The 26,792-nt window shown below is 38.3% G+C and overlaps 2 protein-coding genes and 1 long non-coding RNA gene across 3 annotated transcripts in view; 1 reads left to right on the top strand and 2 right to left on the bottom strand.

Moving 5' to 3' along the window:
- The window catches only part of fcho2 (FCH and mu domain containing endocytic adaptor 2), a 57,030-nt gene extending 48,292 nt beyond the window's left edge, over positions 1–8,738 (bottom strand). The window contains exon 1 of the mRNA XM_046838684.1: positions 8,455–8,738. Within this exon, the coding sequence (XP_046694640.1) occupies positions 8,455–8,487 (33 nt within the window). The 5' untranslated portion in view covers positions 8,488–8,738. The remainder of the gene's footprint in view (positions 1–8,454) is intronic.
- On the top strand, positions 8,016–17,232 carry LOC124378876. The gene is made up of 4 exons (XR_006924319.1): positions 8,016–8,302; positions 9,749–9,780; positions 10,493–10,518; positions 16,444–17,232. It is a non-coding gene; the product is annotated as an uncharacterized LOC124378876 (long non-coding RNA).
- ptcd2 (pentatricopeptide repeat domain 2) lies at positions 14,764–22,269 on the bottom strand. Its single transcript, XM_046838683.1, has 10 exons — positions 21,916–22,269; positions 20,505–20,597; positions 19,546–19,675; positions 18,300–18,417; positions 18,033–18,111; positions 17,564–17,655; positions 17,240–17,353; positions 16,122–16,196; positions 15,920–16,033; positions 14,764–15,339 (listed from the first exon to the last, which is right to left on the bottom strand). Exons 1-10 carry the CDS (start codon positions 22,031–22,033, stop codon positions 15,121–15,123), a joined length of 1,152 nt encoding a protein of 383 aa, XP_046694639.1. The 5' UTR covers positions 22,034–22,269; the 3' UTR covers positions 14,764–15,120.
- Positions 22,270–26,792: the final 4,523 nt, after the last annotated feature.

The raw sequence follows: 26,792 nt of genomic DNA, 5'->3' as shown, positions 1-26,792 counted from the left end.
AAAAGAACTGTGCAAGATTTGCTGAATTAAAGCTGCTACGTTGCATTATGACAAATCTGTAAAAGATCTCACTGGTTCAGGGTTGGAAGAAAGAGATGACAGGCGATGGTCCAACATACAGAGCTTTCTTTTATTTTTCATTTACTTTTGCCCTGCCGCTTTCCTTCCCTCGTGCCCACACACGTCTCTCCTCGCCGCAAACACGTTACCTGTGCGCACACATCCTATACACGGCATCAGCTCTGCCCAGGATATATATATATATATATATATATATATATATATATATATATATATATATATATATATATATATATATATATATATATGCAGGTATCTATCTATCTATCTAATCTCTCTCTCTCTCTCTCTCTCTCATTCCTACTGTCACCTCCCAGTGCTCTGAACTCCCACCATCCAAATCATTAGCAATCACACATAAAAAAGGTTAAACACATTTAATAATAATGATTGCAAAATTTCCTGAACCCAGCCATTAGGGAGGCACAAGCCAGTGCACTCTTAGTGCCGGTCCCAAGCCCGGATAAATTGGGAGGGCTGCGTTAGGAAGGGCATCCAGCATAAAATGTGCTAAATCAAATATGCGGATCACAAATCTATTTTCATAATGGATCGCTCGAGGCCTGAGTTACCAACAACCGCCACAGGTATCGTTAGCCAAAAGGGTATCGGTGGAAATTGGGCTACTGTTGACCGAAGGGGGAAAATAGAAAGAAGGAAGACGACTACAGAGGCAGCAGGAAATAGAGAAGTGTAGAGGTTCAGGTTGGTACTTTAAATGTTAGTACTATGACTGGTAAAGGGAGAGAGGTAGCTGATATGATGGAGAGAAGAAAGATAGATATGTTGTGTGTTCAGGAGACCAAGTGGAAAGGGAGTAAGGCCAGGAACATTGGAGGTGGGTATAAACTGTTCTTTTTAATGGTGTGGATGGAAAGAGAAATGGTGTAGGGGTGATCCTGAAAGAAGAGTACAGTAAAAGTGTAGTGGAGGTGAAGAGAGTTTCTGATAGGGTGATGAACATGAAGCTGTGCTTATGCTCCACAAGTGTGTTGTGAGATGGAGGAGAAGAAAAAATTCTGGAGTGAGTTAGATGAAGTGGTAGATGGTGTACCTAGGACAAAAAGATTAGTGATTTGGGCAGATTTTAAGGGCATTTAGGTGAAGGGAACAGAGATGTGATGGGTAGATATGGCCTTAAGGAGAGGAATGTTGAAGGGCAGATGGTGTAGATTTAGCTAAAAGGATGGAAATAGCAGTGATAAATACTTATTTTAAGAAGGTGGACTATGCTCTATGTAGGAGATGCAACCTGAAGGAGATAGGAGACTGTAAGATGTTGGCAGGGGACAGTGTAGCTAGACAGCAACGGATGGTGGTCTGTAGGATGGTTTTGGAGGTGAAGGAAAAGAGGAGGAGTGTGAGGACTGAAAGAAGAATAAGATGGTGGAAACTGGAGGAAGACTGTAGTGTGAGATTCAGGGAAGAGGTCAGACAGGGGCTCGGTGGTGGTAAAGAGGTGTTGGATGATTGGGCAACTACTGCAAAAGTGATAAGGGAGACAGTTAGAAAAGTACTTGGTGTGACATCTGGAAATATATAGGAAGACAAAGAGACGTGGTGGTGGATGAGGAAGTGCAGGAGAGCATAAGGAGAAAGAGGTTGGTGAAACAGAATTGGGATCGATAGAGTGATGAGAAAAGAAGGCAAGGAGACAAGGAGATGCAGCAGCAGGTAAAGAGGGATAAGGCAAAAGCGAAGGAAAAGGCAAATATGGAGCTGTAGGAGAAGTTGGAAAAGAAACTACATTGTGTGTTTGTGGATTTAGAGAAAGTGTACAACAGGGTGGAGAGAGGAGTTGTGATATTGTATGAGGAAGTCAGGTGTGTCAGAGAAGTATGTGATGGAGGTGCAGGACATGTATGAGGACAGTGTGACAGCAGTGAAGTGTGCAGTAGGAACGACTGCATCAAGGATCGGCTCTGAGCCCTTTTCTGTTTGCAGTGGTGATGGACAGGTTGATGGATGAGGTCAGACAGGAGTCTCCTTTGACTATGATGTTTGTGGATGATATTGTGATTTGTGGTGAGAGTAGGGAGCAGGTGGAGAAAAGCCTGGAGAGGTGGCGGTACACGCTGGAGAGAAGAGGAATGAAAGTCAGTAGGAGTAAGACAGAGTACATGTGTGTGAATGAGAGGGAGTGCAGTGGAGTGGTGCAGTTACAGGGAGAAGAGGTGGTGAAGGTGGAGGAGTTCAGGTACCAGGGGTCAACAGTGCAAAGTAATGGAGCGTGTGTTAAAAAAAAAATGAAGAAAAGAGTGCAGGCAGGGTGGAGTGGCAGGAGTGAAATCAGGATAGAAGAGTATCTGTAAGAATGAAAGGGAAAGTTTATAGTTATATAAATAAAAATTAAAAAAGAAGCGAAAAAGCAAATGTTTGCACATCTATGACATTTTAGTTTAATATTCAACTCCCTGCCTTTTAGTATAGAAGAGTATCTGCAAGAATGAAAGGGAAGGTTTATAGGACTGTGGTGAGACCTGTGATGTTGTATGGTTTAGAGACAGTGGCATTGAGTAAAAGACAGAAGGTGGAGCTGGAGGTAGCAGAGATGAAGATGCTGAGATTTCTATTGGTAGTGGGACAGCTTATGTAGGAGACAATGAGATGGTTTGGACATGTGCAGAGGTGGGACATGGGGTATATCGGTAGGAGAATGCTGAGGATAGAGCTGTCGGGAAGGATGAAAAGAGGACTAAAAATGTATTTATTTTAAAAACCTTTATAGTTTTACAAATACACATTTCAGCATCATCACTAATCTGTGTGCAATTTTCTTGATAACCAATCAAGTGGAGTCATGATACCATTTATTATATAGCAATCGCATATCGCAATAAAACTTTCTTTCGGCTTCTCTCTTTAGGGGTCGCCACAGCGGATCATCCGTATTCAGGATCCGCATGTTTGATTTGGCACGTTTTTACGCTGGATGCCCTTCCTAACGCAACCCCTTCCCATTTATCCGGGCTTGGGACCAGCACTAAGAGCGCACTGGCTTGTGCAACCCTAATGGCTGGGGTTGGTTTCCTGACCGGGGATCGAACCCGAGCCGCATCGGTGAGATCGCCGCATCCTAACCACTAGACCACCAGGGAATCGCATATCGCAATAATGACCATGATAATCACAACGTGACATTTTTTCCACGAAATCATGCAGCCCTAATCCAGTCTTTAATTGTGACTTGGCTGACAAAAGTAACCCAACGCGGTCACAAATTAAACTCTACAAATGTGTGTAAAAATCCTAGAATAATTACAGAAATACTCAAACCAGAAATAAAGCTACAGTCACAATCCCATTGTATTTTCTTTAACCCATTCTGATGCTCGCTGTGAAAAATGCCACTAGCTGCTGTCTGTATCTGCATGACTTTATGTACTGCAATGCTGCCACACTATTGACTGATTAAACAATTAAATGTTAAGGTATACAAATATTCTGTAAGTGCAAAATAACAAACACTATGGAACAAATTTCCAACTAATGTTTGGTAGTGTAGTATATACAATCTTTTAAGGGAAATTCTGCCTTGAACAACAGAATTTACTATGGTGTTTGTCATAATATGTAGTATTCTGCTGTGTGACACTGAACAACCTGCTGTTTTAATCGAACCAATGATTTTATGTTGTTTCTTTTTATGTAAACATATAATATGCAACATGCAATACAGCAATATGCAGTTCAACCGCTGACTGAGTTACAGAGGACGTCTTCCTATGATGCATTTACGCATAATATTGCTTTAACAAACAAATGTGGCATCACTACTAAGGAGTTGCTTTTAATGGACACTGTAGCAGCGCGGTCATGGTCAAGTGCCAGTGTGTGAATTGAAAGCAGGGGGAATTTGAGGTTTGAAGAAACAGCCACCTGCAGATAGTTGGACTAACAAGTGTTCTGTGTTGTAAAAGGCAGCGGAGGAGATAATGGACGCCATGACAGAGGCAAGGGCCGTGAGATTGAAGCTGAACTGAACAGTTTGTGTGTGTGCGCGCATGTGAGCGTTTATGTGATTAAGATTCAAAACGTGCTAGATAGCGCTCCCAGGAAAAAGAAATAAAGAGCCCATTTAGGTTGTTTCAAGCCTGCCTCGTGTCTCCTGTTCACACACACAGATATCTAACCATCAATGTTCTGAATTGCAATCTCAAAACAAAGGGTCTTCTTCTTCGTCTTTCAGCTTCTCCCATTTGGGGTCGCCACAGGGAATCATCCGTCTCCACACCACCCTGTTTCAAAACAAATACCTGCATGTCTTCCTTCACCACATCCTTAAACCTCCTCCTTGGCCTTCCTCTTTTCCTCCTTCTTGGTGGCTCCATCCTCAGCATTCTCCTACCGATATACCCCATGTCCCTCCTCTGACCAATTGGGTTCTAACAAAATGTACCATGTCCAAGTCGTTTAACACAATTAGATGGAAATGTTCTGATCCATCATGTTATTATTTAATGGCTCAACAGATGAGATTAAAAAATTTTAATTTTATGTTTGGAAAACATTGATAAAAAAATAGAATTTACCTTGCCGTTCCAATACTTTTGGCTAGTGGCCTGTTCTCAAGCCCAATATATTTGTAAAACATATTTGAATATATGAAAATAATTTTAGTCTGCACGCTGTAGAGGTGAAAGCCTACTTCAATTTCTCCTTTTTTAAGTTTTATTTATTGTTCAACAGCTAAGTTTGATCGTACCTGAAGAGATGACCTCTTTAATTATAAATTAGGCCTTCCTAAAAACGACAATGCTATGGACGGCTAAAAATGACTCAGAAGTGAAAAGGCCTTGCAGGTGAAAAAAACAGCAGCCACCCAAACACAAAGAACAAGCATAAATAAATAAATATAAAATGTAAATAAAATCCACGGGCAGCCAATACAACCAACTCAACGAGAGTAAGCAGAGCTGACATATGGGAAAGTATTGAATAGATCAAAATTACATACACTTTATACACCACACAAATTCAAACCCCAAACAGGAAGAATTTATGTTTCCTAAAAAAAGCTGTAAAGTTATAGAATAGATCGCCATTATTAAGTTGATAATAACACAATATAAATTGATAAGTTACATTAAATATTATGGAGCGTCCATGAACCAATTTGGATCCTGTTATCACCTACATTATAGCAGCTATACATAGTCATTCCCTCACCAGTCTGAAACCACAGAGGTCTTTGTCTACTTTTTATTAAAGTATGTACTGTTATGTATAAACAGTTCATAGGCGAGAATATCTGAGAAAGTCACCAGGATTGTTTATAGTCCCTTAATATGACACATATTGTTTTACTCACACAAAGGAATTTATGGGAGTAATTCATGGAAGACTACAACCAAACACCAAGCACCAGAACCATCTACATGTCCCCAACCACCAAGACCAGACCCAGGCAATGGAAGAGTTACTACCGGGTCTCAAAAAAGCCCCCTTTAAGAGCTACAATCCGAACTATCTTGATATCTTGAGTCTTGATGCACAAAAGAATGGAGACCCCTGCCTCAGATATATACTATTTCTGAGACTGGACAACAATAAAAGGCTGGGAGTTGAACCTTCTTTTTATTCTTCTTTCAGCTTCTCCCATTAGGGGTCGCCACAGCAGAATCATCCGTATCTATACCCCCCCGTCCTCTAAATCTGCCTCTTTCAACCCAACTACCTGCATGTCTTCCCTCACCACAGCCATAAAACTCCTCTTTGGTCAACTTATTTTCCTTCTTCCTGGTAGCTCCATCCTCAGCATTCTCCTACCAATATACCCCATGTCCCTCCTCTGCACACCTCCAAACCATCTCAATCTCGTCTCCCTCACCTTGTCTCCAAAACGTCCTACATGTGCTGTCCCACTAATAAACTAATTTCTAATCCTGTCCATCATCATCACTCCCAACGAAAATCTCAACATCTTCAGCTCTGCTACCTCCAGCTCCACCTCCTGTCTTACTCAATGCCACTGTCTCTAAACCAAACATCATTGCAGGTCTCACCACAGTCCTATAAACTTTCCCTTTCACTCTTGCAGATACTCTTCTATACTAAAAGGCAGGGAGTTGAATATTAAACTAAAATGTCATAGATGTGCAAACATTTGCTTTTTCGCCTTAACACACATCTCAAGCCTCTAAAAAAAAAATCTGAAAGTCTCTGGTCACACATGGCACACATGATATAACATTAGCTAGCTTAATCCTGTTATTCACATAAATATGTTGGTTATCTACTGCACAATTAATTTAAAATCTAATATCACGCAATTGATCAATGGTTTAATTTTAAATCACCAACAACTGATTAAAAATATGAACAATTGGGGCAAAACAATCTTTTTTTTTTTTCGCAAAGTAGCAGGCACCACATCCACGAAGCACGACACTGAATATGACTTACACGGAGGTCAAAAAGTCAAAAGGAAATGTCTTACAGCATGATGCATGTGTCTGTGGGGAACAGGGAAATGTGGTTTCTCGAACACACTCGTTTGTTGTGGTATGTATGTTGGCTTGTCTCAAATCAAAAGTACTTGCCTGCTTACAATCCTTCAGATTGCCATCAATGTCTCGGGAAATATTGCTGTTCCATAGTGGATTCAACTGTTCAGCACAATTCATTATACATATCATTTATTGTTTATTATGTTATTGCACTACACAAATAGCCCTATACTACATCATTAGCCCTAAATGGATTATTATTTAAATTGGAATAAAGAAAAGTAGAGGAAAATGGAAAAGAAGAAATAATAGAGAGAAAAAAAAGATTGATTTAAAAAAAAAAAAGAGTCTCTAATAATCAAGAGTTATACATGCAAAGAGTAGACAAAATCAAAAAAGCTAATAAATATACAGTATATATAAACACTTTTCTAGCCATACATATTTCTTCCATGAACTTTTACCAGGATAGATCTGGAAGCAGTGGTATGAAATTGTCCATTTACTTAAAATGGGAGGCCTAAACCTCTTCCAGCATGATAAGATAACGCTGACCGAACCCCAGGCCTTCTCACCTCACCTACATCGGTATCTGACTTTACGAACACCCTTGTGGATGAATGAGCGCAAATCTCCACAAGCACACACCAAAATCTAGCAGAACATCATCTCATAGATGTACAAAAGATCCACTGCTTGCTTAACAGTTACATTTATATCAAGTAGATGTGTATGAGAGGGAGAGAGGAGAGATGTACAGAACTGCGAGCTGTGGGAACTTGTACGAGTGTGTGTCCTGCATTGCAAACACACAGCCGATCACCGCATCATAACCTCCACTGTCCCACTGATTCCTTTTGAGACAAAGAGCGTATTGACTCCGTTACATCTCGCGAATGCTCGTCAGTCTCCCACCTCACTGTCTCTCCACTGTTTCTCATCATTTTATACATTAACAACAGAATTAACTCATACTCCAGCAATTAAGGAATCAAAACAGTGGAAACATTATCTACAAAAAAGGGGAGTGCGCGCACACACACACACACACACACAGCTACTTGATAGTGCACAAATGTATTCTTTTTGCCGGTTTTGAAACTTTTGCATCACAGTTCCTAGAAAGCATACATGTTTCTGAGCACAAACAACACAAAAGCGAGGAAGAGAAGAAATGGGAGATCAACACTACACTTTTCCTCGAGAACCAGACTCTGGTGAAATATATCCCGAGATCACAAATAGTGATTATTCTGACGCTGCACCTTTGCACTATCGAGGTGAAGGCGATGCGCCTCCATGATCAGATTCTATAGTTATATGTACAGTAGCGTCTTCTGTGAATCAACTCACAGCCTTATAGACACATTAGACCACATTATGTTTATGTTTCGAAACTGGAAAGTAAATAAACTCATATCATTAGGAAAAGTAAGTCATTCAATATTTCCATATGAATCTTCTATACAATGCCTGTTCCTTCATTTTAACTTCATTACCGAAAGACTGACTAAAGGGAGGGCGGGAAAAAGAGAACACCGGTGTGACGAACAGCGACGACACCCAATGAGCTTCCAGATCTAACCATTAACGTGCTACGTCATTCATAGGTAGCCAATGATTTTGCAGGAAGGTGGATTCCGTTTGGTTGGTCAGGTTTGTCCGAGTTCACCGAGGCCCAATCCCTGGTGTCGCGAAACGACATTTGCTGACTAAAGTAACACGGGGACCGGGGCATCGGCGCTCACGTTTCCCTCGCCCATGTTTTACCGGTAAGCTTTATTACACCGAGGTAAAAAACTGAACAAAAAACAAAAAATCAGCGTAAGCAATCAGGCTTTAGGGGCGATTTATAAAAAGGACTTGAACCGAACAACTGACATTCAGCACGACTAATGGAAACATATAACACAAACATACATACCCAGAAATTTTCCAGGAAATACGGCGTTATCATCTTGGCTGTGTTTCTCCTCCGAGGCGGTTCTTTTTCTTTTTTGTAATTTCTCTGTCAATTAGAGCACTCGATCCACCGCCCTCCCCTGATTTTGGATGTTTTGGAGCGCTTTTTCGTTCCCCCTTCCTCTGTTTCTTTCCTTCCTTCGGTCTGAAAACTCCACTTCCCCCTCCCGGGTTCACTTGGCTCCTCTATAGTCTCTAGGTTGGTGTAGTCCATTATTAAAAGGAGGATAGCGCCCCCAGTGGCCGCATGTAGAATCGCCACACTCTCCAACGTAACATTAACAATGTCTTCCAGTTACACTGGTGTTCCTCAGGTAAAAAAAATATTATAAAATAGTTAAATATTATACTACAGAATATTGCTAAATACCTTAAATGTTCTTCAGTAATAAGACAAACAGGATGCATTGTTTCAGTCTGAAGTTAATTTTGGATCTTTAACTCTGGTAAAGGTGACGTTCCTGATGATTTCTAATACATGACATGTCCTAAAGCACTCAGAAGATCCACCAGTGTCAGGCTAAAAAAAACGAAATGCATATCCCTAACTACATTATTATTACAACGGAAATCTACAAAACTTCTATTTCCTGCTTGATCCCCACTGTGCGGGTGTGTCCAGTCATTTTATGATTGACGACTGTGTAATAAAGAGTGTAGGATTGACAGACTGGCACTTCTGCAGAGAATTTGTTGGTTTTTATTGTGCAGATATTCTAGCGGTGACGTAGCTGCATTTTTTGCACCGTCCAAGTTTTATCATCTTAAATTGTGTCTACTCTCAGTTAGGATAGCTTTTATGTAAATTAGTTTTAAGATTATCTGAGCCAAATTTGGTAAAGATTGAAAAAATAAAATCATGGTTGGTGAAAAAAACATTGGTATGGTGAAAAGTTACCTGACAAATAAATATGATCAAGCAAATAGTTTCAGTCACAAGCCTGGGTAGTCGTTCTTACACTACACTGTATGTTAATACAGATTAATTCTAGAATAATTCAAGAATGTGACCATAGACTGTAGTGACTATAGTCTATGGTCACATTCTTGAATTATTCTAGAATTATAAAATTACATTTTATTACCAGATTACACTGGATTTTAAAGTGTAAACCTTTGGCTTTAACAAAAATATCACATTTAGGAAATACAGCCATTATTATACACAGTCCCTCCAGTTCACAGGCTCCAAAGAAATTGGACAAACTAAAAATTATGAATCTAATCTGCTCGTTTGTGTGTTTTTCCGCTTTCAGTTCTGCCTTTCCGTAAGAGAATTGCTGCCCAGGTGGGTTTCCGTCAGGTGATTTGAATCAGAAACTCAAGTAACTCTTTTGTTATAAGACCATCCCGACACTTTTTCATCACTTTTGAATCTTAGTAGAAAGTCACTAGTACTCAGTTCTATCACCAACTGTACATGCTCATGTCATGGCACTGCCTCCATGTGTGTCAAATGATGACATATGCTTTCGATCTTTTCCTTCTCCATTTTTATTTTTTCCACTAATTTACACAAATTCCAGTCTTACCTGTCCAATAAATTCTGTCTCAAAATTGGGCAGACATTTTTTAAATAGATGCTTTACATCATAATTGTTTAATGTGGTCTTCCAGGCATGTTGGTGTCGCTGAGCTCAACACTGCAATCCTTTATTTTAAGAATGTACCCATTACCTCTCCTACATTTAAAAAAAAAATTATTGAAGCTGAAAGTCTACAAATCAAACACATCTGGACTGATTTATTTCAAATACATTTTTTGGTGGAATAGAGACACAAAATGTAGAAAAGTGTGTCACAGCCCAAATGATTGCTTGTAACATATGTCTCATCATCTTAGTTTTTCTGACTGCTTTCTGACTGAAATGGAGAAAGGAACTACATGCATGAACAGCAGATAGGAAAATTATCTTTATCCTTCTCTAGTGCACTATATGTTCATTTGCTTTTTTTAATTGCATGTCCCCATTCTGAATTCTACATTTTCCTGTTTCCAGACAGAAAAACTCTCACAGACCAACTGGTGAGAAAGTTATTTTCATACCTTCTTTTTGTGGATGGCAGTGCATTTATTGGGTATACAGGGAAAGCCCCATGGATTTACAAAGTAATTACACTAAAACAGGACAATGTGTCACTATAATCTGAAGATACTTAGAAAGTGTGTCTATACAACTTGTATAAACATGTGTAAATGTAGCACGAGAATGAGAATTGTAGACAGGAAAGTATCCCACTTATCTTTTTAAACATCTTTACAATCCTTTGGAGATTCGTAATTACCAGGAAAATATCAGGATTTCCTAAATCACAGTCATAACAAAGACCAGGAAAATCATTGCATTGCATTTTATGCAGACTATTTACAAAATTGGTTAATAGCCAAGATGATAATTATATATAGAATTGAAAAAAAAAATTATATTATTTATTGAAAGGGAAAAAAAAGGTGGTATTTAGTACTCTACTGCTGTTACTATGTTTAGAGCAAATGTGAATCCAAATAGATAAGAAAATGCTCTGTAGTGGCAAAGTGTCGGTCATTTTGTGCTGGCCGCGCATGCGCAATTTGCCTAATTCGTCACGTGAAAACCGTAGTAGCGCTCATGTTAGCGTGTGTGTGTGTGTGTGTGTGTGTGAGATTCCGATTCATCTCAGTGACTCTTAATTTCATTCACTAGAAAGATCCGTTTCAGATTTGTTCACTGATTAAGTGACCCTGTCCGTGAACGAACAGTAGGTGGCGCCAGTGTTTGTCTTCTCTAGACATTACTGGCTCCCCTCAATATAATAATTTAAAAGCAACGTTTTAAGACGTGGATTATGATTATTATTATTATTATTATTATTATCTAATTAAATTGATAAATTATTATGAAATTATTTATTTTATCATATCCAAATAGAGAAAGGCAGACGAAATTATTTTCAAGAAAGACATTTTGGTAATTACAGGCTAGAGGATACCCATGAATGTAGTTTTCAATGCTACAATGATTTTAAAATAGCAATCTGTATTTATTATTTATTTTTTAATATATATTTGTGTGTAACGATGAACAACAATAGGCCCATCTTATTGCGACACACTTTACAAATGCACAGTTCCACCCTGTTTTGCTTCTTGTTGGCCTCGCCAAGCCACTATCAGTGTGTCAACAGATCCTTGATCTTTCACCTAGTTTATCCTTTTTTTTTTCCAATACAACTATTACCAGTTTTTCCATTCACAAATATCAAGTAGCTGTTTGTGGTAGATCTACTGATTTTGAGCAGCTGCAACTCCACACTCTAATGCAGTCTGCAAAAAAGCAGGGAAAAGCCACATGTTTTACACAGGAAGTCAGTACATGGAAGTGAATAAGAGCAACACAACCATGAGAGTGTTGATCCTGGTGATATGGCTTGGTGGTACCTGGTTTAGTCAGACCCTCATCAGATGTCTTGAGCGTTTCTAGTTTCGTGTCATCAGTGCTGCACATTGATTATACCAGAATTTCATGGGCAAGTTTCTTGTAATCTACTCAGATGCCTCCTTTATGCTTGTAAGCTTTTGTGTGCTGAATGTGCTGAAGGAGGTACTGATGATATTTCAATTGATTTTTATTTGTATTGTGCTTTAAACAATAGCTAATGTCTCAATGCAGATTTACAGAGATAATGATCCCTAAAGAGCAAGCCAGTGGAAACAACAGCAATGACAGACTCCCTAAAATGATACAAGGAAGAAACCTTGAGAGGAACCAGACTCAAAAGGAAACTCATCCTCATCTGGGTGACATCGAATGTCCATTTATTTTAGTCTAATCATTGTTGAGGTTTTCGTTGGGAGTGACGATGATGGACAGGATTAGAAACTAGTTTATAAGAGGGACAGCGCATGTAGGACGTTTTGGAGACAAGGTGAGGGAGGCGAGATTGAGATGGTTTGGACATGTGCAGAGGAGGGACATGGGGTATATCGGTAGAAGAATGAAGAGGATGGAGACACCAGGAAGAAGGAAAAGAGAAAGACCAAAGAGGAGGTTTATGGATGTGGTGAGGGAAGAAATGCAGGTATTCGGGTTAAAAGAGGCAGATGTAGCGGACGGGGGGGTATGGATACGGATGATCTGCTGTGGCGACCCCTAATGGGAGAAGCCGAAAGAAGAAGAAGAAGAAGATTGTTAAGGTGTGCTGTTCAGTCACGGGCACTTAAATGCAAAACTGTTCATGCAAACTGCAGTCCTAACCATTGTTGCAGACTTTATAATAATTACAGTCCACATATTACTGGATTCTACTTTGGTGTTTCTGAAATTATATATTTTATTTATTTAAATATAAATATTAGAAAACATTAGATGTTTGCAGTTTATATTTTTGGGTTTTCTTTTTTAACCAAATGATAGCAAAAATCAACTACTCCAGACCGCTTGAGGATGTGTAATCAGTAGGAGTCGAAACATGATAGTGACTGGATGTTTTGGTCTTTGGCAGACATGTTTACAGCTCACACTGAATATGACGGCATGGCTGCTGTCAGAAGAGCAACAACTTTGCCCACTGACACAAAACTCTAGGCCATACCCTCAGTCTAAGCAGCAAGTGTTGTAACTCTACCACCTACTGGTCAAAAGTCACAATAGCACACTAAACATACTTACATCTAACGATTTTATCATCAAATTTGGTTCACATAATCTTGAGGTCATCTGAATTCGGACAAATTACAAAGTAAACCTAAAAATAGTTTTGGATGCCTCTTAAAAGGTTAGTTTGGCTTTTTGGAGTTAAAACTATACTATAGCCAGCCACTAGAGGGCCTCAGAGACATTTTAGGTTCACTAATAACCACTGATACAAGTCCACTCATATGTACAGTGAATGGACACATCCGACCAGAAATGCTTAGCAAAGCAGAATATGCAAATTAACAAAATCTAAATAAAAGGATAATACGAAATAAATGTTGAAAGAAATCAAAGCAATTGTATTATGAACAAATGCAACATAACATGATTATAAAAGCATCCATGATTTAAAAATACAATTTGATTCATTTAACTAATCAGTTACTGAGTTTTTGCTCTCGTACATTCATCAGCCAATTACAGGTAAACACTCCGTCCCTAATCCAAGCTTAACAGTAGAAACATTAGAAATGGTCTGTTGCTACTTATTCCATACTTGGTGGTATTATTATTCTGCAGCATCATCCTGCGTATGGCCGGTGTGAGGGTCATGGTACTGTCCTCCATCCTAGAAAAGGGTGCTTTCCTTCTTCTGTCTAATGCTAATAAAGGGATCTGTAGCTTTGATGGGTGGGGGTTTGAGTCAGATATTTCCTAAATAGGCTGGCTTAACCCACCAAAAGGAACAAAAGCCAGTAACAGGTTTGGGAAGGAAGTGGATTGATACCAGTTTGAACACTGAGTGAAGTATTTAGTGCAGCAGCATCCTCCGAGTTTCCTCAGTCCACCAGAGGAGACAATTCACTTTCTAAAAATATAAAACCGAATATATTAAGATTGCTCAGTTCTAGTTTAGAAGTTTCCCTGGATGTGGGTTTGTTTACTCTTATTGCCTGAAATGATGGAGAAATAAAGAGATAAAAAGGTTGATAGAAAAATTGAAACATGGACAGACTATGAGAATAAAACATAAGGCAATAAACATGCTGCACTGAAATCTTAATTTTCTCAATGTAACCAAATATAAAACAAAATGACCGAAAAATATGCAGTCCCATTTAAAAGTAAAATAATAAATTGTGCTGAAATATGGAAATGTGGCTGCAGTCTTTCCTGTTTCAAAACAACCGCAAAACATTAAGCGTCCACCTCCATGTTTGACTGTGGGTGTGAGACAGTCTGCTTACATCTGCTCTTCTGTTTTCAGTCTCACATCATTTCGGTTAGAGACAAAAATAAATCAAAACTTGGACTTTACGTGTCCACATCATTTTCTCTCTCATTCACAGTCCAATTCTTGTGTTTTTGCCTTTTAATTACTGTGCTATAAATATCAGGAAATGAAAGCAGAAATTATAATTTATTTGTCTATTTGTTTATTTGTATTCTGAACTCAAACCCGTCTTTAAAAAACTGTCCCAATTCCAATCAAACCAGATTGCGATTTCTAGATCCATGGTTTTGCTATTATAGATCATTGTCAGTTGATGCTAAATTTTAATAATAAAAAATTCATGGTGCAAAAAAGTGAAAGTGAAACCAACTAAATATGATGAATAATTCTTTAAAACAAACATGTCACAATTCAGATGATCTTTAATTTTATTGCATTTATTGTTTTTAAATGTAAGGAAAACAATTTCAATACATCAATGCACTTTAACAAATGCAGCCTATGAATAAGGGAAAAATATCTTGACAGAAACCATACTCTCAATTTGAGAATTAATTTTCTCCTCACAATTCTCACAGTATACAAACTGCAAGAAACCGTTAATTCGAACACCAACAACTTGATGTTTTTAGGACACTGAATAGATCACATACATCACATGTACAGATGCACCAGTATGCACTACTCCTTGTTTATTAACGTCAGCAGTGGCCATTGTGTGTGTGTGTGTGTGTGTGTGTGTGTGTGTGTGTGTGTGTGTGTGTGTGTGTGTGTGTCTTCACTCTGACAGCAGTGGTCTCAGAGTCCTTCGGCTGCTGGTCCTTCTGTTCCCCTCCTTCAGAAAAGACAAAAGCTTCCTTTTCCCTGTAGGAGTTCGGTACAGCAAGTGCTCCAGTTTTTGTGGGTTCACTTGACCTGCATCCTTAAGCTTCTTAAACAGACGCTCGACTTGCACACTCCATGGCCCATTTTTACTTCTCTCTCTCAGCACATCAACCTGAAATAAAGTGACAGTTATGATTGGTTTTCATTATAGTTATGAGCCACTGATTCTTAGGAAAGTTAGAAGGGTAATGGATAACCACAAACTCTAACAATTACAGTCGACCCCCGATAATTGGCGGTCCGGAAAATTTGCGCGTTCTCATTTGGAACCTAACTAACAGCAAGGTGCGGATTATCTTAAAATTCGCGGGAATCTGCAGTGGGACCGAATGTTGAGGAAAGTTGGGAAAAACATTTTAAACTGTGTTTTCACAAACATTTTTTAAAAACACATTATTGCATTAAAGTGACCATGTCTAGATGAATTCACTAAGGTACCATAGGGCTGCATCCAAAATTCACGGATTTTCAGAACTCGCAGGAGTCCAGGGGACCGCTGTACAATAGATTCAACTCATGTCTACATTGCTGAAGCTCCATTTTAATAGAAATGCTAAACAGGCACAGAAAGTACCAGAGAGATCACTGGTAATGTATTTGTTCCTGCTTATACATTGCAAATATTCCTGGTGCCAATACTTTATTCTTTTGGTTTTATTTTGTTAACAATTAATTCATTAATTTAGTCTCACCACTTCCTGGCAGAAGTCTGGCTTCTTTACTAACTGTAAACTGTCAGAGAGCAGAGCCGCTGTGAGGATGGAGACTGCGTCATTCATTGATCCTGCCTTGGCCAACAGAAGAACCTGGAAAACAGTTGACATCAGAATGTATAAGAACAGTTTGCATTGGTTTCTCTTATTCCTTACATAGAGCACATGCAAACAGACTTACTCTCAGGTTTTGGCACAGTCTGCTTTCTGTATTCATGATCTGAGAGTAGATACTCTGCGCTCGCTTAACGTCATCCTGAAAGATGAACAATCAATAAGATTTTACCCTCCATGGAAAGGCAGGAACAAAACATTAAATTAATGGTGGTGGCAATAATTTATTGTGTGTAACATCATTCACTACCTGAACATATTAATATTCTCTTATTCAAAGATTGAATGTGTGCCTTTACATAGAACTAAGACTGTAACCATTCCTCAAGTAACTCGAGTAATTTAATTACAAAAATTCATTGTTTAGTCCATGTAACTGTTTCCCGCAGACCATTATTACTGACGCACCACCAGATAAACTCTGAAGCGCTCTGGACAGCTAACACAGAAGAATGAAAAAAAAAAGGAGGAAGAGGGAGAAAACGGCGAGGAAAAGAATCGGACCAAAGAAAACGCCCGAAAGTTTTCAAAGTTTGGGATCATTTTTAACTAAAAGAAAACACCGTACAATGCGGATACCGTTCAGTCATTTGAAGTTGATGTTTATATGTTTATTCATATACAGTGCTTTTAAAAAGTCCCTCCTCAGCGGCTGTGTAGAGCAGGTAGTGGAGCACGTTTTTAAAGCCGGCGATAAAAACACTGATTTAATTTTCCGGAGACGAGAAACCACATTACGATACTGTGCGAGATTTAATAAATAAATATCAGTAAGAATAATGATGAGTTTCATTAAACAAATATTTTCCCATAACTTACCACAGTGGAGGGACTTTTTAAACGGAACTGCATTTGTATTTTGATGTAATTGGCAATTAAATGCACTAAATGGGTTTAGTTTTCAGATTCTTGTGTGCAATTTAGCAATAAAAATTTACATTTTTCGAAAAAGAAAAACATTGCTTATTCGTTTTAAAAGACACGTCTGTTATCTCCTCTCTCTTATTTAGTATTGCTCTTTAATAAAGAAAAAAGTACTTTTACGATTACTCGATTAATCGTTGGATACTCCATTACTATTATTAAAATAATTGATAGCAGCAGCTCTAAATAGAATATGAGCTCTACAAACAGGACGTGTGGTTAAAAAAGGTACCACAGTTGATTAAACTGCAAAAGACGTACCTGCGTGAGGGCAAAGGCAACTGCAATGCAATAAGCATGTCTAGGAATAAAGCTGGCTTTGGCCTGACCTTCTTCCAGCAGGGCCAAGCAGATCTGGTATGACCTGGGGGTGTTCTATATGTTAAAGCATACAGGACATTAGAGATTAATCTACATGTTTACTATGATGATGATGCACTATGCATGGCACAATGTGTTGCTTTTTTTTTTTTTTACATTAACTTCAATTAAAATCTAAATATATACATTAAAAACCATGTAAACATTTCCTCCTCCATCACAATATATTTTCAGCCTAAATGCATGACAAAACAGTTTTCGTACTAGCTTGTAGCAGGTAGCAAATGCCAATGTAAAGGTATCCTTGTTGAAAGCAACACCTTGGGCCTTCATCTCCCCAAACAGCTCCAACGCACCTGCACGGACACATTTACATTACTACTGGGAGAGTGATTACAGCATGCTTTTGGGGTTAAAGAAAAAAAAAAAAAAAAAGCTGCTGTGATACTGATTCAGTACCTCACAGGACATGAAGCATTTGTGGAATGGGATTGATTCCCAGCATGATACTATTAGTATCAAGCTAATAACAGTGCTGTATCTTGTGGATAAGAAAAAGAAAGGTATATGTGCTGGTCTGATAGTTTTGGTATCCATGAGTAAATTTAGGATAGCTGAGGGAACAGATTTCTTAAATACAATATAAAACAAATATATGGTTTTGCCCCAAATTGACTATTCTTATGAATTTTATGATGTATTTGAAGTACACTGGTTTCATTGCAACTCTTACCTTCAAAGTGTCCTTTACTGAAGAGCAGGTCTAGGGCCAGATTAAAGGATGTACAGTCTGGAAAGAATCCTTTCAGCCTCTTAAAGAAAAGAACACCAAAAGAAAATTGACCTACAAATAAGCCTTAATAACAAAGCAACAGCATAAGAATTGCACCTGATATAATTTACCATGTCAGTATTTAGATAGAAAACTCTGCAAATATAAAAAAACAGATGATGTGTCTATGGAAACCACATAGCAGTATATCATCGGTTTGTATATTACCTTATCAGTTAGTGTATTGAGTGCTAAATCTGCCAGGCCGAGTTCGTAACACAGCCTCATAAACACAGGTCCAAATCTGAACTCTCCAAATGCCATATTAACATTTTCCGCATGGTACCTGCACAGAGAAATTACAACAAAACTGACATTTATATGTTCAGATATAAAATACTATTAAAGAACAATATTTTTCAATATTTATTTGTCATGTAAAATTTTAAAAGAACAAATCTTAGGACATGATAAAAATGCTTAGGATCATAAGCATAAATTGGTATAAGAAATTTAAGTTGAGGGCACGGCACTGCCAGGACTGTACAATTAAACTGTCAAATAATAATGAGTATTGAGCAGAAGAAGAGCTGCAAGCAGCATTTTACACGACCGAGCCACCAGACTCGGTGAGCTGCACATTCGTAGTCACTGTACAGCTGTTACCTAAGCAATCACAGGAAAGTTGAGCCATAACTTGAGATGCAAACGGATTCAAGAGGGAATTTTCTCCAGGGGGTTCACATGTGATGTGTTCGTTATAACCAATAACAATAGTGAAGTTGTAGAAGGAACAGTCTAGATTAACAATTTTGCAGCAGGGTGTAATGATGCGAGTTAAAATCTGGTGAAGATTGGACCAAATTGTAAAAAAATAAAATAAATAGCAACAATGTGGTTAGATGTAAAGCATTTTTAGCATGTTATTGTTACTTTTGACCAATAGGGGCACTAGACAGACATTTGTTGCAAAGCCTCAGGGCCCGGTTCCTAAGATTCCTACCAAGTGTTATGTCAGTGTAAAGTTGTTGCTGAGATGCAGCTCCACTTTCCATTGGGTGGCTTCTCTGTAAGATTTCTTGTGCCATTATGTCAACCAGATTGAATATTATATTATGCAAATTAGAAAAAGTAACATCATTGTGGAAAATAATTGCCAATGGCCATGTTGAATTTTGCTTCACTGATTTTTTTACATATGCCTTACCTTTTTATTTTTTAATCCATATAAATGGATGCAGTAATGAACCATTATTTAACCCATTAAGTTTATCATAGAGTAATAGCTACTGACCAAAGTTCATGCATCTAAGCAGCCAATCATTAAATAATTATAATAAGCAGAAAAGAAGAATTTTGATCTCTACCAACTCAAGCTCATAAAAGTATTGGAATGGTAATGGCAAATATTTTCTTTCATCATTAATGAGAAAACTTGAAAGATCCAAAATGAAAGGTTCCTGTAACTACCTACCTGTAGATCGCATTTCTAGCCAAAACCATATCCTCAGGTGTTTGACAGAGAAGGAGAAGCAGCTTCAGTTCATCCTTCAGGATCAATTGATTAGTTTCTATTTTCTGATTCAATGTATTAAAGAAATGCCCTGAAAGATTAGAGAGAGAAAATAAGAATGATTTAGACCATTTTCTATGTTATATTTAATAAACTAAACACCACCACCTCCCAATAGATTTGTTATGAAGGACAAATGGATTTACATGCAGGTTCTCAAGTGTTTCTATTTACTGTCTAATAGGCTTATGCTAAAGAACAATATTTTCACCATAAATAAAAACTTTCTTTCGGCTTCTCCCATTAGGGGTCGCCACAGCGGATCATCCGTATTCGTGATCCGCATGTTCGATTTAGCATGTTTTACGCTGGATGCACTTCCTAACGCAACCCTCCCCATTTATCCGGGCTTGGGACCAGGCACTAAGAGTGCACTGGCTTGTGCAACCCTAATGACTGGGGTTGGTTCCCTGACCGGGAATCATGCATAGCAGTGCTACAATAATACTGTGCAAGTTGGCATTTAAAAACATAAAAGTTTTTTGTTAAAACCAAATATTTGTTATGACCATCTTCACAAATTTATCAAGGTAAAATAATATATAATATATAAGTTCATGTAAAAATTGGCAAGTAAATAATAAAGAAAATACTGACCTATTTTATATATACCAATTTTTATCAAGTCAAACAGTTTCTTCCACTTTACAACACATTACTGCAAAATCACTTATTGTACAAATTAACCATCCAGTTCAGTTCATGCAGTTCCCAAATACACTGTAATATTCTTCATATTATTTGGTGTTACTTACAATCAAAACTATTGGCATTATTTTAAAATCGATAAATCTCAATCAGGAGAAAAACACTAATCAATAACACACAAGCCAACTGGCTACGGTACGTAAATGACCAACCTTTTGATCCAGATAATTGTCGGGCCACAGCAAGTTTCGTCTTCTGAAAATCTTCCAGCCTCACCACATCCTCTGACAATAGATAACGCCTGGCTGTAACCACAAATATTGAGCCATGTGTAAACAATGTTTGACCAACCTCAAACCTCTGGCTTTCCAAATAATAAAAGTCCACGAGTTGAAACGATTAACGGTGTTCTTAAATCCTGATGTTACAGTGTGCTGAATGGTCACAGCTATAGCAAGCTTCCTAAACGTTCCTAAATGTTTTTAGTAAGCTTGATAAATGTACAAACCATAATTAGTTCCACATAAATCCAACTTTGCTCAATGGTCAACGTTTTTGGAGTAATATACAACTTAAAGCAATAAGGTCACGTGACACAGACCTGAGAAATTATAATGGTATCCTTAACAATGAAATTGGATCAACTGGCCAAAAGAAATCTAAGCTACTCGTCAATAACATTCACTCGGGTTACATCACACAGCATCATTTAGAACATTCAGAACAAGTGATTGTTGTGCGAGTTAAAAAATAAGATTTTGTTAAACAAAAATGGTGTATCATACTTGTCACATGTATATGACAGCACAGTGAAATTGTATATTCTTTGGATATCCCAGCGATATTAGGAAGCTGAGGTCAGTGTCAGACATGATAGTGTCCCGGGAGCACAGAGGGTTAAGGGCCTTGCTCAAGGGCCCAAGAGTGGCAGCTTGGCAATGCAATGGCTTGAACCCCTGACCAGTAACTTAACCACTGAATCACCACTGCCCTAAGTAAGTTTTAAGTCTTGCCAACACGGGCTTAAATGTAATGATAAATTAGGACACCTAAGCAATTTATAGAAGTATGATTTCATTGCACTCGTGAAAAATAAACAGTATTTTACCATTGGTTTTAAAAATGGGCTCAAAACACATGTTCTAGATGGCAAACTCCAGACCCAAGTCTCCTGTCAATTCTGTGCTTATTTGTCCATAACAATTTTAATCGCCTATGTACGATATTATTATGATTATTATTATTAGCATTATTAAAATTATACCTTACCAGGAAAGGTCGCGTTTACCAAAGCCACCCCTGTATAAACACCACAGGGAGCAGCATGTGTGTAGGGATGGCTCAGAGATTTCCTATGGCTTTCCTATGAAACCAGGCTTGTGCAAGGTTTCTGAAAGATTTCAATTCCTTTATATTATTAGAGGGAATTGCTCCAAAATACAATGTGGAGAGAAACACAAAGCAAACCAGAAAACGTTGCCTTTTTCCCCACTTACTGTTGGATGCTTCTCCAACGCTACTTTTCTTCACTTTTTTTTTTTTCAAACCGACTGATTATTTTTGACACGAGGGACCAAAAACCAAATGTGTTCAGACTAAAGTTGACAAATAATCAGAACGCACCTTCAACTCTGCATGTAAACCAGTTAAATTTCACTGGCGCATGTAATACTGTTAACCTTGTTGAATTACATTGACGGAGTACAAACGGAACACAGCAACTCAATCCGCGCAGCGCCATCTTTGGTCCTGGGTTATACCAAAACGAGTCGTAGAGCAGCAGTCTATTCACGGCAAGTGCCTGCTTATATATTGAAATTTGTCGTGTCTTTAATGTGTGTACGTTTTAAAATGTGTAATTACAAATCGTTCCTATCATTCGACAAATAAATTATGTTAACTATACTGAGAGATTCTTTTTACATTTTACTAAAGCAAAACTCCCCCCGTTTTTGGCGCCATATAAGATCTCCCAAATAAATGTTTCGCTCTAAGGCACGTGCAGCAGAAGTCCGCCCCTTTAAGGTGACCGTGTAGCTGCACAGAGAACACTCGCTTGCTCACCTGCTTTGGTTCCGGAATTTCTCATTCATTTACTCTATTGCTTTGAGAAATACAGTATTATTAAATATAACATTTGAAGCTTTAACCAAACCAACCAGCTACCATCATGTCCTTACTACTTACCTAGGAGTTTTGACTGGTTCAAGAGAAGGATTGAAAAAAAACACTTAAAGCCTATGAGAGAATGCCAAACAAAATGTTAATCAATTGTATTTGATGTAATTTATTTCTTACGAATACACTTTTCTAATTTATACAGTTATACTACATAACTGAGCAGGTGATGATAAAGGGCCTTGCTCTGGGGCCCAACAGTGGCAGCTTAATGGTGCTGGGATTTGAACTCACAACCTTCTGATCAGAGGGCCACAAACTTAACCACTAGATTGGTTACCACTAATTTACTTAAAATTAATGAAATTGTTCTTTTGCATTGCATACCTAATTTCTATAAATGCAAACTTCTATTTTGTGAGATAACAAGAAATTTGTTATTTAACAAGATTCTGGTAGGTGAGAGAAAATGTGACATTATGGTTCCATGATGAGGAAGCACACTATAAACGTAATATTTGCTTTGAGAATATTGATGGAGAAGTATAGAGAAGGTCAGAAGGAGTTGCATTGTGTGTTTGTTGATCTAGAGAAAGCGCACAAGAGAATAGTTGTGATATTGTATGAGGAAGTAAGAGGTGGCAGAAATGTATGTGAGGGTGGTGCAGGACATGAGGAAAGCAGTGAAGTGTGCAGTAGGAACTAAAGAATGGTTCGAGGTGGAGGTTGGACTGCATCAAGGATCGGTTCTGAGCCTTTTTCTGTTTGCAGTGGTGATGGACAGGTTGATGGATGAGGTCAGGCAGGAGTCTCCATGGATTATGGTGTTTGCGTATGATATTGTTATTTGTGGTGAAAGTAGGGAGCAGGTGGATAAGAGCCTTCAGGTGTGAAGGTACACGCTGGAGAGAAAGGTAATAAAAGTCAGTAGGAGTAAAACAGAGTACATGTGTGTGAATGAGAGGGAGGGCAGTGGAGTGGTGTGGCAGTGGAGAATGTGTTAGAGAAGTGAAGTAAAGAGTGCAGGCAAGGTGGAGTGGGTGAAGAAGAGTGGCATGAGTGGTTTTTGATAGAAAGATTTGCAAGAGTGAAAGGGAAAGTTTATAGGACTGTGGTGAAACCTGTGATGGTGTAGGACATTTTGCAGACAAAGTAAGAGAGATGTGATTGAGATGGTTTGCACATGTGCAGAGGAGGGACATGGGGTGCTGACATGCTGATGGTGGAGCTACCAGCCGGGAGGAAAGGAGAAAGGCCAAGGAGGAGGGTTTTTGGATGTGGTGAGGGAAAACCTGCAAGTAGTTAATTTTAAATAGGCAGATGTAGAGGACAGCGTGGTATGGAGACAGATGATACTACTCCTAACTGGAGCAGCCGAAAGAAGAAGAAGAACTAGAAATAGATGATTCAGTGATTTCCTGAACATGTCTGAATTCAGTACACTTGAATGAAGCATGTTTGTTTTTAAAAGAGCTCCATTTCTGGATCTGTAAAATGCTTTTTAATCTGCTGTATTTTTTCTAAAATTATTATAATAGGATTTCTTTAAAACTGACATTGAAATGCCTGCGAGCTGTGAGATCTGGGTGAAAAATTGTTAATGCCTTCCTAAAAATCAACAGATTTGAAAGGAATGCAGGAATGAAAATTATAAAAGAAAAATTAAAAATAAACATAGCACTAAAATGTTGAATAAACGTGGGTGGAATAATATGTGGTTTAACTCAAACATAATGGTACCAGGTCATTAAACTGGACCTTATAAGTTTAAACAGGATGATTTGGGCTGTGGTCAGACTCTAATGAAAAACCTTTGCTTGAACTCCGAATGACAGTGTTGATGAGAGAATCTGAAGAGGTCATGGGCAGGTCAGTCTGAGTGAAGGCATCCACCATAGTCACATCAGAGAGGATGTGGTAGAGCAAAGAGAGAGTCCTCCTAGTTCTGTGTCCTGAAAGGAAGGCTGGAAACAACTCAGGGTTTGGGGAAGGTATGCTAGGAGACCTTTTATATGCTAAACGAGTGCTGACAACAGAATTACATTTTTGATAATTTGCGAATAGGATTTGTTAGCACAAAGTATGGCATAGTCATTGATGAGTTGCAAACACAATTTGTTAGCTGAGAAACAGGATACAGGTGTATTTTTATAGACAAAAGAAAAGAAAATACAGGGGAAGCATTGGAGACATCAAGTATATATATATATATATATATATATATATATATATATATATATATATATATATATATAGAGCATGGATCATTCTGGGATGTCTCGAAGAACTGATCTCCGACTGATTGCCATTTTGTGCAATAAACTCTATTTTTGCTTTTCACATTTACTGAGTGTGTGAGTTTTGAAACATTTTGCCTTTGTGTTTTATCACTTGCCTGTTATGATTTGTTATTGTTTTTACCTGCCACTAATCTTGTCTGCCCTTTAAGTTGAATTTTTATTTTCTTTTCCCCATCACTGTATATATTCCTGCTGTCAGGAACCCTATGGTAAAGTTATCCACTGACAAAAATGACCTTGCAACCACCTAACACCACCCCACAGCCCCTGTAGTGACATCAATATACACATAAATCTCTCCTGAGACACACACACACACACACACACACACACACACACACACACACACACAAATGTAGACAGCCCCATGTAAAGATGCACACTGCAACATACTATATTCTTATGCTGTTCAGTTAATCATATGTAATGTTTTAAAATCTTTTCTTTACTTGCTTGTTGGTTACATGTGGTAATTTTTAATACAATTAATACAAACATTGTTAGTTTTATGTCCCATACCTGATTCCAACCTGAAATTATACAAATCTGAATTCTTATCTCTACAAATTCAGTTTCAATTTCTACTTATCGCTACAATTTTAGTGATGTCCTTTGGGGAAAATGAGCATACAGGTGAGAGAATATAATCTTAGTACAGAGGCTCTAATGCATGGTTGTCTCTTGAGGGTGGAAAAAAGCTTTCCTTTACTCTTAACCTCTTTGGAGGAACTCAAACTCCCAGGAAATTAGATTAACTGTAAAACCATGTTAAATAAACTATGTACAGCTTTTATCACACAACTGTTCTTTAGATTTACACAGATTTATAAATACAAAAACTGGGTCAATATAATTGGTAGCACCATACTAGTTATTTTAGATGCCTGCTGAAGCTAATTGGTGGAAGGTGGCCATGGGTTTTTATGTTGTTCAGCAGTGATTGAAAAACCTAGATAATTAGCACATTGTTATATATATATATAACAATATATATATATATATATATATATATATATATATATATATATATATATATATATATATATATATATATATATATATATATACAGGAGTGCAGAATTATTAGGCAAATGAGTATTTTGACCACATCATCCTCGTTATGCATGTTGTCTTACTCCAAGCTGTATAGGCTGGAAAGCCTACTACCAATTAAGCATATTAGGTGATGTGCATCTCTGTAATGAGAAGGGTGTGGTCTAATGACATCAACACCCTATATCAGGTGTGCATAATTATTAGGCAACTTCCTTTCCTTTGGCAAAATGGGTCAAAAGAAGGACTTGACAGGCTCAGAAAAGTCAAAAATAGTGAGATATATTGCAGAGGATGCAGCAGTCTTAAAATAGCCAAGCTTCTGAGCGTGATCATCGAACAATCAAGCGTTTCATTCAAAATAGTCGACAGGGTCGCAAGAAGCGTGTGGAAAAACCAAGGCGCAAAATAACTGCCCGTGAACTGAGAAAAGTCAAGCGTGCAGCTGCCAAGATGCCACTTGCCACCAGTTTGGCCATATTTCAGAGCTGCAACATCACTGGGTGCCCAAAAGCACAAGGTGTGCAATACTCAGAGACATGGCCAAGGTAAGAAAGGCAGAAAGTCGACCACCACTGAACAAGACACACAAGCTGAAACGTCAAGACTGGGCCAAGAAATATCTCAAGACTGATTTTCTAAGGTTTTATGGACTGATGAAATGAGAGTGAGTCTTGATGGGCCAGATGGATGGGCCCGTGGCTGGATTGGTAAAGGGCAGAGAGCTCCAGTCCGACTCAGGCGCCAGCAAGGTGGAGGTGGAGTACTGGTTTGGGCTGGTATCATCAAAGATGAGCTTGTGGGGCCTTTTCGGGTTGAGGATGGAGTCAAGCTGAACTCCCAGTCCTACTGCCAGTTTCTGGAAGACACCTTCTTCAAGCAGTGGTACAGGAAGAAGTCTGCATCCTTCAAGAAAAACATGATTTTCATGCAGGACAATGCTCCATCACACACGTCCAAGTACTCCACAGCGTGGCTGGCAAGAAAGGGTATAAAGAAGAAAATCTAATGATATGGCCTCCTTGTTCA

Source organism: Silurus meridionalis, chromosome 25 (assembly GCF_014805685.1).
Source record: "Silurus meridionalis isolate SWU-2019-XX chromosome 25, ASM1480568v1, whole genome shotgun sequence".
NCBI lineage: Eukaryota > Metazoa > Chordata > Actinopteri > Siluriformes > Siluridae > Silurus > Silurus meridionalis.
The sequence above is the reverse complement of the archived record's forward strand: the minus strand, read 5'-3'. Positions and strand labels throughout refer to the sequence as shown.

What these genes read in the sequence shown, in the direction of transcription:
- ptcd2 (XM_046838683.1), bottom strand. Translation starts at nt 22,033, where the DNA reads ATGGCGCTGCGCGGATTGAGTTGCTGTGTTCCGTTTGTACTCCGTCAA. An exon ending in TTGCCTTTGCCCTCACGCAG is followed by an intron (nt 16,197 to 17,239) that starts GTACGTCTTTTG and finishes TTCATCTTTCAG; the next exon opens with GATGACGTTAAGCGAGCGCA. An exon ending in GACTGTGCCAAAACCTGAGA is followed by an intron (nt 16,034 to 16,121) that starts GTAAGTCTGTTT and finishes ACTGTTTTCCAG; the next exon opens with GTTCTTCTGTTGGCCAAGGC.